Genomic DNA, 12787 nt, shown 5'->3' with positions numbered 1-12787 from the left:
GGCATTAGGTAAATCTGCTCTACAAGTATTAAACAGCAAGGATGTTATTTGCCTGACCCAAGTTATGGTATTTTCGATGGTCTCCTATCATGCTGGACATTGAATAAGAAGGCCAATGGAAAAGATTGATGTGCTTGGGTTGTGGGGCTGGTGAAGACTATTGAAAGAACCATGGACTGCTAAAAGGACAAGTAAGTCTGTCTTGGAAGAAGTGTGGCCAGAGTGCTCCTTAGATGCAAGGATGGCATGACTTCATTTTTCTTACCTTGAACACGTTGCCAGGAGAGGCCAGTCCATGGAGAAGGACATCATGCTTGGTACAGTAGGGGAACAGCGAAAAGCAGAAGGCCCTTGACAAGATGGATTGACACTGTGACGGCAACAATGGGCTCAAGCATGAGAACAATTGTGAGGATGGCGCACGACCAGCCTGTTTCATTCTGTCATGCTCACAGAACCGGTCTGATGTCACTAACAGCAGCATTATCTATCTATCGATCTATTGATCTATTGATCTATCGATCTATCAATCATCTATTTAGTTGACCCTTGGACCACCCAAGAGTTAAGGACACAAACCCCTGCATAGTAGAAAAATCCATGTGTAACCTTTACTGCTTCCTAAAATTTAACTATTAATAATGCATTAACTGGAAGCCTTATTGATAAACATCCAATAAGCACATATTTTGTGCTCTTGAGGTAAGCATTGAAATGCTACCCACAAAGTTGGCGATTCAGATCCACAGCTTCCCTTTGGAAGAAGACGAGGCAGTCAGATCCCCATGTCTCTGGAAGTCAGAGTAGACTAGACGGCAGTGGGTTTGGTTTTGTCATTTTAAGTATTATATACTGCACCCAGATACAAGTTGCATTTTCATTATGAGATTAAAAGGAAGGCATTTTGGAGCTCTGGTGGCACAGCGGTTGTGTTGGATGGCCTATTGCAAGGTGAGCAGTTCAAAACCACCAGCTGCCCTGTGGGAGAAAGACCAGGCTTTCTGATGCTGTAAAGAGTTACAGTCTCAGAAACCAACAGGGGCAGTTCAACTCTGTCTGACAGGAGCCTGGAGACAGAACCCACTGAATGGCAGTGAGTTTGGTTTTGAGTTTGACATAGCTGCAGCAATGGCTCCACAAATCCATTCCTCTCTGTTTAGAACACTCCTTACCTTGACCTCAGTTATCTCAAAAGGCAGCCAGAGCGCGGCCCTCGGTCTACGGCACAGAGCTGACAAATCAACTCCTTCTCCTGCCACCACCTCCCTGTTTCTTGGGAGTGCTCCCAGCTCCACTCAGGGCACTGTGTATTGGATCCCTGGTGTTCCTCGAGGTCTACAGGACGGCATGAAACAGAATGAAAACGGGCCAGAACCGCAAGAGATCATGTTTTACTTGAAACACAATTTCCCGGAGAGACAAATTGCTCCTGTGGAGATGGTCAGTGTCGCATGGCATTAAAAATGATTGCTGTATCAGTGGACTTACTGTTTAAACACATGTGGTTCAAGGGTCAACTCTGTGTGAGTGTGTGTGTGTGTGTATGTGTGTGTGTGTTTCTGAGTGTGTATATGTGTGTGTATGTGAGAGAGACAGAGTGTCTGTGTGACCCCCTATTCCATGCGTGGGCAGAGAGTATCCTATCTGAGAGCTGTCTTTGGTCTAGCTAGGCTTGGAGTGAAGCGTTTACTCTGAGTGAAGAGGTTTCTGGAGGGCACCCCGTCCCCAGAAAGCTGCTCTAGCTTCACTGGGCACAGCTGGTGGAAGAGTGAAGACCGTGACTGATGAACAGTCTGTCTGTCAGGCGGGAAATGCTTCAGTTAGGCTCCACTGACAAAGCCAGAGGCGGCAGAATGGAGTCTTCAGGGCTCCCTCCCAGTTGGCAGCAAAGAGGAAAGGGTGGGGTGAGAGAGGGCAAAGGTGGGCGCCAGGAGGATGTAGTTTGATGAGGGCGCCCCGGGGAGGCTCCCGCATGTGAGCAGCTGAAACACTCGCTGGAAGCTGGTGCTTCGAGCCGCCCCAGAGACAACTTGGGAGACCAGCCTGCCTCCTTCAGAAGAGCCACGGCCTTGCCATCGTGGGCGCTTCTGCCGGGCACGCATGGGACCACCATCCGTCAGGACCGGCTCCACAGCAAGGACCCACAGCCTAGATTTGAGGACAGCTGAGCCAGACCCGCTTTAGGAATCCTGTCGTACACTCATCAAAGAGTTGACATTTTACCTTTACTGAGGATGCTGATGAAAAAAAATAAAATGCACAAGTTGAGCTGTGAGCAGGTTTAGGAGATGCCCTAGTGGAAGACATCGCCTGAATTAATGGGCCGTTTTGACAGACAGTGAAGACCAGTGGGGACACATTTTCCCAGACATGGTGAGCTGTGCCGTTCACGTACTGCGCCGCCCTGCTGAGCAGGGCTGATGCCACCTGAGCTGATGGAAAATCAATCGGGAGTGAAGCAAGCACCTGAGCTGCCCAGGAAATCGATACTCGTCAGTGATCTGTGATGGGATGCCCTGCTTCTTTCTAACGGCTTCTCACCGCTGCCTCTCGCCTTTCTGCACTGCCACATTGCTGTGACTTATCTGGATTGCCTGTCTAAATAAGCTTCGTCTTCCCTTCGAGCTTCCTTCCAAGTTCTGTTTGGTGGTGAGGAAGGCGGGAGGTGACATAAAGCCTAGAGGTTCCATGTTCGCTCAGCTGAGATGACCGGACAAGAGGGGATCACAGGAAAGTCACTGGGCTGGCTGTCAGGGGCAGCAGCTTAGCCTCTGATGGGGAGCAAGTCATTGGGGAGCTGCTGTTCACCCCAGATCTACTGTTGTGGAAAATGCAGGGCCGGACAACGGAATGGATACTGTAGGTCTCCTCTTGAATATTTTGGGAAGTTGAAGATCAGTAAATAGCAAGAATGGGTGATTTCCTGGCAAATCCTTAAAACACTCTACCACCAGAATCATCAAAGACATGCATAAAAGAGATGCATCTTACCCTATAAGATTGGCAAAAATTTAATAAAGAAATGGTGATATCATTATCATAGGTGGAGAAGGATGCTGAGTACAGGAATACATCTTTTGCTAAGGACAGTTGGTTAATATGCATTAAAAGTGCTAGAATGAGCACCATAATTTAAAGCAAACCAAGAAAACATTTTATGGTGATGTAAGTGAAAATTTGTGGGGGTCTATTGGTTTTCCATTCAACATTATGTACATCGTGGCTTGTGACATTGACTGTAATCCTCACAGTGTAACCACTGTGCCACTCCCTTTTCTGAATAGCCGTCTTGCCTATCTGTTCCTACCTGCTGAGCTTTTTCCCTGGGCAACTTACCGCTTTAATTCAACATAGTCGATCTAAGGAATAGGTACCTCCTGTTCAGCTTCTGGGCCCTTCTATGGTGAGGCTGAAGGTTAAACTAGGGGCGTGAGGTCAGTTCCAGACTTTTAGCACACCTAAGGGCCATAATTTTGGGGTTTCCACCTGTGTCTGTCAGACCAATAAACCTGGTCTTTTTAATGATTTGAAGTTTGCTCCATATTTTTCTCCTACTCTAATTCGGGACCTTCTCAGAGTGGTCAACAGTGGTATCTGGGCTCCATCTAGTTTTTCCGGTCTTAGGATCATGGTGTTGACTGAGGTTTGCATGGTCCATTAATCCTTTGAGCTAATTATTTCCCTGTGTCTTTGATGTTTGCCATTCTTCGGTGCTTCCTTGATGGGGAAAGCATCATAGTTGCGTTAGTCCTTTGGTGGGGTTTTAAGCTCTTCAGACCAAAAACACGACTCAACAAAGTAGCATGTACAACATCGTCTTTGTGGGCTATATGGTGCCACTCGACCTTGAAGTCCTCCAAGACTTTGGTCCTGAGCCCCTAGTCTTACCTACCATTCCCTCAAAATGTCTGGATGTGGCTAAACATTTCCATGTTTGCTTTGTGTTTTCAGAGACATATTTTATAATGCATATTAAACCATATTATATATATGTACATCACAGACAATACTTGGGTAGAAATATATGGTCATGGGTGCTTCCTGTTTGTATCACCATAGAGAGGAAAGGCCCGTGAATCCTCTTGTTTGATAATCCAGGGCCATGTGTGCAATGGCGTTTACCTTTGTTGTCTGCAACTCTTGTGCACTTCTTCATGCCTTCCTTTTCTTCAGTGACATCGTGCTGCTCCTCCCTTATTTCATATTGTCTTTGATCTAGACATGTCACTCCAATGAATTCTGCACTTCCCTCCGGCCATTAGAAGTTTATTGCCAAATTTCTCCCATTGGCACTGCCTGCCTTTGCAGGTTTAAGTGCAATGTAATTACCTTAATAAAGTATGAAACATTAACTACACTGTAAGTAGATATAATCCATAATATTATTTATATTATCAAAAAATAGCTGTTAATCCTTCACTTAGAGCATAATATGTGACACACTACAATAAGCTTGAGGCGGATACTGAAGAGCAACATACACCCCCCCCACACCCCGCCCATATGCCAGATCCTTGCTTGCAATTTCTGGCACTCCTACAGAACCATCATTTCAGCAGATAATGCTGCTACATGACCAAATGAGACTGTGCCTTGACCATGTTGTGGTCTTCTCTCCTGGGAGGCCGCTGGCTGCAGGACAAAAAGAAGAGTCTGTGACTTGGTTTCAAAGGCCCTGCACAGTCAGCCTGACCTCAGCCACGTGAAGAAGCTTAATGCCCATCTCACCTCCACTGGCAATTACCTGCTGGTGTAACCGCTTCACCCACACTCCCTCTGGCCTCCTTTTATCCGTCAGCTCACATTCTCTATCTCTTTCCCAACCTTGTCCTCTCTCAAGGGTGGTTCCCCAAAAGCGCTCTCTACCATAACCTGTTGATGTGATTAAAGTGTGTTGAATTTATGTTGAAATCCTAACTCCTGACACCTGTGAATGTGACCTTGTTTGGAAATTGTGACTTTGAGGATGTTATTGGTTAACATGAAGTCATCATGTGCAGAGTAGGTTCTAATTCCATGTAAGTGGTGCCCTTGAAGAAGACGAAAAGGCAGAGAGAGAGAGAGAGGCAGAGGTAGACCCACCAGGTGATGCCACAGCAACAAGCCCAGGAAAGCCTGGAGCTGCTAAAACCTAGGAGAGAAAAATGGTCTCTAACTCTCCCTCAAAGCCTCAGGAGAATTCAACATGGCCGACACCTTGGCTTCTGACTTCTAGCCTCCAGAACTGGGAGACAAGGCATTTCTGTTCTTATAAGCCACCCGCGTGTGGTATTTTGGTTCGGTAACCCCAGGGGACCAAAATACTGGCCATGGCTGTGCATTTCCTTCACTGCACACCCACTCTAGCACATCAGTGTCAAAGTGTTCAGTTTTTATTTCAACAGTATCTACCCTTCCAATGAAAGACTGCATAGGATGAAATAAAAACATGATGTCGGTTAAGTTCTCTGAGCTTGCATTTTCTCATCTATAAAATGGGAACAAGAGTAGTTATTTCACAGAGTTGCCCAGTGGTTAATAGTGGGACACTTCACACAACACAGACTCGGTGATACATACTTAGAACATGTTTGTTCCCTCTTCCTTACTCTACTTTGGATGAGTGAGGCTGAGACGATGGTCCCCTCAGATAAAATCCTGTGATCCAACCAGTTCCTCCAGGATGCTAGAACCGATAAGTGACCCGCAGAAGAGGAGAGTGGCATTTAATAGCGGACCCCCCCAGGCCCCTCTTACCTGATGATGGTCAGAGGGATGAAGTACACCAGGACGGCCACGATGGTCATGTACGGCGTCCAGTAGGAGTCATCAGGCCACACGGCCCAGCACTGCACTTCTCCATTCGAGAGTTTCCTTTTCCCAAATATGATTAGGGTGGGAATGGAGAACAAGAAGGAGAGAGCCCAGGCAATCATGACGAGGACTTTGGCTTGCTTCTCTGCTTAAAGAAGAGAAAGGGACAGCTGCAGACCCGGAATAGCCTCAGGGAGCACACCTGGATCTATTGTGAATAAGAACCCACGTTCAAGTCACACTGGCCCCTTAGTGCCTCCCAGAGCCTTGGTTCCTCTTGCATAAAATGGGGATAATAACTGCTTCCTTATTGGACTGATGTGAGGATTAAGAAGCAAATGCTTCTACAGGTCACGGTTCCTGGTTCCTCAATTTCTACTTTCCTCTTTCTTCCCTGATTTCCTCAACTGACTCTTGGAAGGTTGATGTGTCTAGTCCTCTGAAGTCAGGGGGCTCAGTTTGTCCCATAGGCATTTGATAGGTGACTGCAAAAGGGAAGTTGTTCCCATGAAACCACGTTCGGCTCCTCTGACTTCACTCTCCCCTGTACTCAGTGCTGCAACACTCTGGGACGTCGGTGAAGGCTGTTGTCAAATGTCAGAGTCCTTACAAAACGGGCAGGCCAAGCTTACCTTTATTTCTTTGTAGATATAGATATATATTAAAAAATTGTGGGATCAAGAAAGAACACTGAAATAAGCCCTGGGTGGATGGAAAGCAGTGGGAATTTGGTTCAGAAAAGAAGCACCAAGTACGATGGGATTAAGAGATCAGGTGATTTGACCAGTATGCTTTTCTTCTTGATGATCAGGGTAAAACTTGGTGGATTTTCTGAATTTAGTAATTGCTCCAGCATAGCCTCGTTCTTTCACTGGTGAAAACAGATCAAACAAAGTGACATCCAATCGATTCCAACTCCTGATGACCTCACGAGTGTCAGAATAGAACAGTGCTCCACTGGGTTACTAATAGTTGATTTACAGGTAAGTCCATCTCCAGGGCATTTTCTGAGGTTCTTGGTGGTCTTGAACCTCCAACCTTAAGATTAGCAGCTGAGCATACCAACCTTTGCACCATGCATGTTATCAACGTGTGTCTGCTATATAGCCTGGACTTCGGGGGCAATCTGTGGGCTCTGAGCCCTACTCAAATTCCATTTGATGAGAAACCAAGAGACTTACTTTTGACTCAGAGGGACATGAACTGGCTAACAAAATCAAACAAGTTACCGTGAAGTCTATTCCAGTTCATGGAGAACCCATGAGTGTCAGAGTATAAAAGCGCTCCATTGGCTTATGAACGTAATAGGATAAAAAGCAGGAAACTGTGCTTTAGAAACTTCTACCAAGGGATCTAAAAAGGTCTACTCAAAGGCATGAGCTTGGAGGTACTTTTCTCGTGCTGGTGCTGGGCTATACTGGGAATCCCCACTGTCTTAGGCTGGGCACATATTTGGAGTGCAGCCTGTGAATACAGAATGGCAGGAAGACTGTTGGCTCTCCAGGTGACTGAGCCCGTCTGCCATGGAGGCACAGCTGAGGGACTGCACTGATAAAAGGCAGGTCAGAGGCCTGGTGAGTGTCCTCCAAAGTGGCTGTGTCTGTCACTGGCCTAAAGCCAGAATTCCTCTTGCATTTGTGCATAGCAGATGCCCAGTGCTGTCCTTATTTGCCTTTGCCATCCCGCTTTCTACGATATGCCTGTGTTTCGTTTACTCATTCAGTAACAGATCATGATCACAGAAATATCACAGAATACAAATAAACAAACAAAAACAGAGAAAAGAAACAGAATTCATAGTGCCCCCACTCAGAAATAGCTAGTTGAAAATGTTGGATACCTATCCATGTATCTCTAGATGACAAAGAATAAATGGGCTCAATTATAATAAACATACTACTTTGCAGCCTACTTTCCTTTCTGAACAAATATGATCATTTTTTCAAAAAAATCTGTAGGCTCCTTCCTTCAAATATAATTTTATGTTGAACACAGTATAGAAATGTACAGTGAACCCCGGAGCTCAGGTGGGTGGCACTACCCTGAATCAATGTCTCTCTCTCTCTCTCTCTCTCTCTCTCACACACACACACACACACACACACACACACACACACACACACACACACGCCTTCTGGGAGCTGGAGTAACTCAATCTGAACAGCACTGATAAAATAGCACTTTTTTTCAACGTTCATACCAAATTCCAGTTTTGTAGTCTATAGCTAAGTATTTAGGTTGTGTCTAACTATCTTCCCTATAAATAATTCCTATATATCTCTTAAAAACCGTTCGGGTTATTTCTGTAGGATAGAGACTTAGGGGAAAATGTATAAGCTTTAGGCAACTATTGCTAAATTTCCCCCAAGAGTGTCTGCAATTCCTGGCTTCTATTGGAAGTGTAGAAACGTCTCCTTTCTCTCACGCTCCCCCACAGTGATGGTTCTTTCTTCTCACTTAACTGATTTTTAACATTTCCTACCCAATTGTTCAATTTTGCAATCCTCTGTGGTCAAAGTAACCACTGTGATGTTCTGTTTATCTCCTATTTATCTTCATTTCTTTTAAATTCACTTATGTTCTTCTCCCATTATAATGCATCTATCTTTTATTTCCTATTATCTACCAGAATTCTTTGTCAGCAGGGTCTCAACAGCAGTAAGGTATCATTCCTTGTTATGGCTCTCCTAGCTTTGTAATTCAAATGATTAATTAAAAAACCCCAAACCAAACTCATTGCCATTGAGTTGATTGCATAGTGGGACACGCTGGGCTGAAATTCACCAGGTCAGCTGTTCGAATCCACCAGTCACTCCTTGGGAAAAAGAAGAGGCTTCCTACTGCCGTAAACGGTTACATTCCTGGAAGCGCCCAGGGGAAGCTCCACCCTGTCTTATAGGATTACGATGAATGACTGGGTAGGAGCTGCAAATAAGGTGTAGTGGAATTTAACTCGGCTATGGGTGAGTTTTCATTGGGTATAAAGTAAGTCATTTCAGACGCAGAAACTGAGAATCTCACAACCACCAAGAAAGAAGAGTGACATGGTGGTGGCAGTGGTGTGTGTTTCCTGTGTGAAGTGGCAGTGGCAGCACAGGTATCGGAGGTACCAGCACAGAGACCCGGGAAGAGAGTGGTGGCACCCACTGCTCACAGGATGAGTAAAGCTGAGTGCATCCAGGCGGGAGGCTGACTTGTGGAGTGGGGACACTTTTGGGGAGCCGTTATCTAAATACTTGCCTGAGGCGGTCCGAGGCTAAGGTACCACGTGGTTGGGAGACGAATGACCCGAGAGAGACATGCCCCCAGCATGGCTGAGAAGAGGCACTGCTGAGGACAAATGAACTCCATCTTTAGTGTGTCTGGATCTTGACTTGTGACTTGACTTCCATAATAACCCCCCATAATTGTGAGTGTTCTTTGTAAGTTCATGTAGCCATGTTGACCATATTGATCCCAGCAGAAAAGTAGTGGACTGTGGGAAGGACCATTACTGTCAGAATGGATAAAGATGGAGGGTGGAGATATGTCTGACATCAACCTTGTGGCAGTGGTTCTTGGGCTACGGTGGAGATGGATTCTCCCTTCCCCTGGTGTAGCCAAAGAAGGTCAGATACGATGCTCATGCCATTTCCTCATTAACCCTTTACTGGTTACATAACGTATAACTATCGGTTTTTCGTTTTAAGTGTTCACAGCCTTAGTTATTTGTGTAAAGATGTATTAAGATTTTTGTGTCATAAAAAGTCATTGCTTTGACTTTTTGTGTTCTTGCTACAAAACTCTTTCCCTCCCCAAGATTATAAAAATTCTCATCTGGTCTTTTAATAATTTTATGTATTAACATTTTACTACTTATATCTGACTAAATTTTATTTTGTAATTAGCTGTGATGTGTTGATATAATCATCTTGTCAAATGATTAGACAGTTATTCTACCACTGTATACAGATTAGTTTTTTTCCTAACTGCTTTGAAATTGTATATGAGTCAGCATTAACTCGATGGTAGCGAGTTGGTTATTTATGGAATCTGCATCCCCCAAAACCATCCATTGAGACCTCTATAGAAGACAGTTCTACCCTGACACTTATGGGAAGACCAGGACCCATGATCTGCGTGCGGCAAGTGGGGAAAAAAATCCTATTCCAGTATCATATTATTTTTATCCTTGGCATATTACATTGTATTTTAATATTGGATGCTACAGTTCTCGCTTTATTATTAGTCAACATTTTTCTAATTGTTGTCACATTTATGTCCCCCTTCCAAACCTTAAAATGTTATCAACTTATCTAAAATTGTTGGTTAAAGTCATTACCACTTTGGTAAAAAATAAGTTATGACTCCTCTTTTTTCCTAGGCTTCATTGCCACTGCCTTCCGCCTGTTCGAACATACTCACTCCTGTGGGCCAATGTCACTCGAACACACTCAACACACTCACTCCTGCTGGCCAGTGTCACTCGAAGACACTCACTCCTGCCGGCCAGTGTCACTCGCTAGGTGACCTGGTTTCACCTCTTTCCTTCTCTCCTGCAGTGGGCGCTCTCTTTTCCTCGTCCAGCTCACTGCCTTCTCTTGCTCTCTCCATACTCGTGGAATGCCTGCTGACATTAGGGCTTTCTTTTCATTTCATTCTTTTCATATTGCATAGATTATTGCGCACAATGTTCTTATCACTCAGATCGTGATATAGATGCTTTCATATGTGTGCATATTCATGTTCATGGATCTGCCACCTCCACATAGAGAGGGAGGATTATCAAGTTGAGGACAATTTGCTAGACTCTAATAGCCTGAGTTCAAATCCTGCCCCGGCACTTACTAGCATGTGACATTAGGTAAATTACTTTAACGTTCTGGATCGGCATTTCCTTGTGAGGATTAGAGGAATATGGGTTATCCACTCATTACTGTCAAATCATATCTGACTCTTAGCAACCCGACAGGACAGAGTGCAAGGAAACGATCTCATAAGGTTTCGAAGGCTGAAATCTTGATGAGAGCAGACAGCCCCATTTTTCCCCTGTCGAGCCACTGGTGGGTTCAAACCTGCAAACTTCTAGTTATCTCGAAAGTGATTAGCACCAGGGGAAAGCACAGAATATCCACTCAGTAAGCATTATTATTATTATTATTTTAAAATCATTTTATTGGGGGCTCTTAAGGCTCTTATCACAATCCAAACTTCCATCCATTGTGTCAAGCACATTTGTACATATGTTGCCATCGCAGTAAACATTATTATTGTTTCAGTGTTTTTAAGTGGTATTGATTGGTTGCAGCTCATGATGCCTTTACGTAAAACTGAAGAAAACACTGCCCAGTCCGGTGCCATCCTCACAATTATTCCTATATTTGAGCCCATCGAGGGGCTTCCTTTGTTACTCTGACCCTGCACAAGGGGGTGGTAGAAAAAAGTTCCATTATCTTGTAATTCCATTTTTTCCAGGAGCCTTTGGAAGCATCCTTGTGGTTGACCTTGCACGACGTCCTTCTCCGTGCACCTGTCCCAAGTACACGAGGCCAGGTCTCACCAAGCTCCCTCATCAGGAATCTCAGGCTCTCCTTCCTTCAAGACAAATTTGCTCATTCTTCTGGCTGTTCAAGGTATAGTCAATATTCTTTACCAGCACCACAACTCAAGGGCATGAGTTTTTCTTTGGCCTGTCTTAGTTCTCATAGAATTAGTATTGAATTAATTCCTTATTGACTACAACCTTCTGAAATCATAAAATTAGCCATTTCTCCATGAAGGAATGTCCAAGTTAGCTTTCAATGTTTGCTATTATATACATGTGTATGTATACATGTCCCCTTCTGCACATACATGGGTGTTTCTTGAGAACAGATATAAAGAAGTAGAATTTATATGTCAAAGGGATTTTAAATTTTAGTAGACACAACTAACTTTCCTTTCAAAGTAGCTATACCAATTTACAACCCCACCAGTAGTAAACTAAACTTCCATGTCCTCATCTGCTTCCAATTTCCTGATGATATAAATGAGAAGTAGTCTAAAGTCTTGATCTGCTTGCTCTAGTAATTTTGGAGATTCTGTGGAATTGTGTTTTAAATTTAGTATCTATTTTTCACAATGTTGGCGTGTCACATTTTTATGATAACCAATGACATCTTTGTAGTTGAGGTTCCTTGTTATGGCTTTCTCATTTTCTGTCTGCTTGAAGGGCAATGGAGGTCACTGAATTTCTGACTCTTGTGAGTTGTCAAGGGCATGAAGGATAGCAGACAGAGTCACCAGGGTACTAGTCCTGTGGCCAGGAACCCACCTTTCCTCTAGGACCTCCTTCTTTGTTTTCAAACCTAGTCTCCTGCCATTTGGAAGCAAATCCCTCCACCCCTGCTGCCTGCCTGGGTTAGGGGAGGACAGATAGGATAAACACTTCTAATTTTGCACACTGCCAGTTGCCATAAACCTTTTGCCATTTACCCCATCTACTCAGGAAGTGCTTAGACTCATTCTGCATTGCTGCTCTATCTTTTGATGAATGGGCGCCTTTCCTGTGTGGTTTCAGGCTTCGCTTTGACCCATGTGTCTCCTTCCCTCGTAGACGACTTACTGGTTCTACATCCAGGAGGGCTTTCCTTCTTGTTTTCCCATATGGTTGTCAAGGATCATTTATTTTGTTTATCGTTTTGGGGGGGGTGGAGGGAAATGAGGGCACAGTAGTTTGTTTCTGAAAAATGAGCAAGATCAGAGGTGATGTTCATATCTTTGGAAAAACAATCTACTTTTCCCCCTCCCCTTCAAAACCTAATTTTTGCCTAATTATGACTTTATACAATTATAGCAAGTCTCTTCTTTGTGTTTGTAAGTATATAATCATCACCAGGTACTCCTCCGAGAGTACTGAAACAAGAACATCAAATCTGTACAGCTACTAACTCGAGTATTGCAATGTGAAAGAAATGCCATGCTGAGCAAAACCTTCGTAGAAGGGCAAGCATAATCAGAGGCTATATATATATAT

General features: G+C 44.2%; 1 protein-coding gene across 2 annotated transcripts in view; it reads right to left on the bottom strand.

Moving 5' to 3' along the window:
• NPSR1 (neuropeptide S receptor 1) overlaps nucleotides 1-12787 on the bottom strand; it is a 214679-nt gene that overhangs the window by 39684 nt on the left and 162208 nt on the right. For both annotated transcript variants that reach the window (XM_004708016.2, XM_013006053.2), the window contains one exon: nucleotides 5737-5938. In XM_004708016.2, the coding sequence (XP_004708073.1) occupies nucleotides 5737-5938 (202 nt within the window). The remainder of the gene's footprint in view (nucleotides 1-5736; nucleotides 5939-12787) is intronic.

The sequence above is a fragment of the Echinops telfairi genome, unplaced genomic scaffold (genome assembly GCF_000313985.2).
Source record: "Echinops telfairi isolate 266 unplaced genomic scaffold, ASM31398v2 ScPeMD7_7;HRSCAF=31, whole genome shotgun sequence".
Lineage (NCBI taxonomy): Eukaryota > Metazoa > Chordata > Mammalia > Afrosoricida > Tenrecidae > Echinops > Echinops telfairi.
This window is presented reverse-complemented; position numbering and strand designations above follow the sequence as displayed.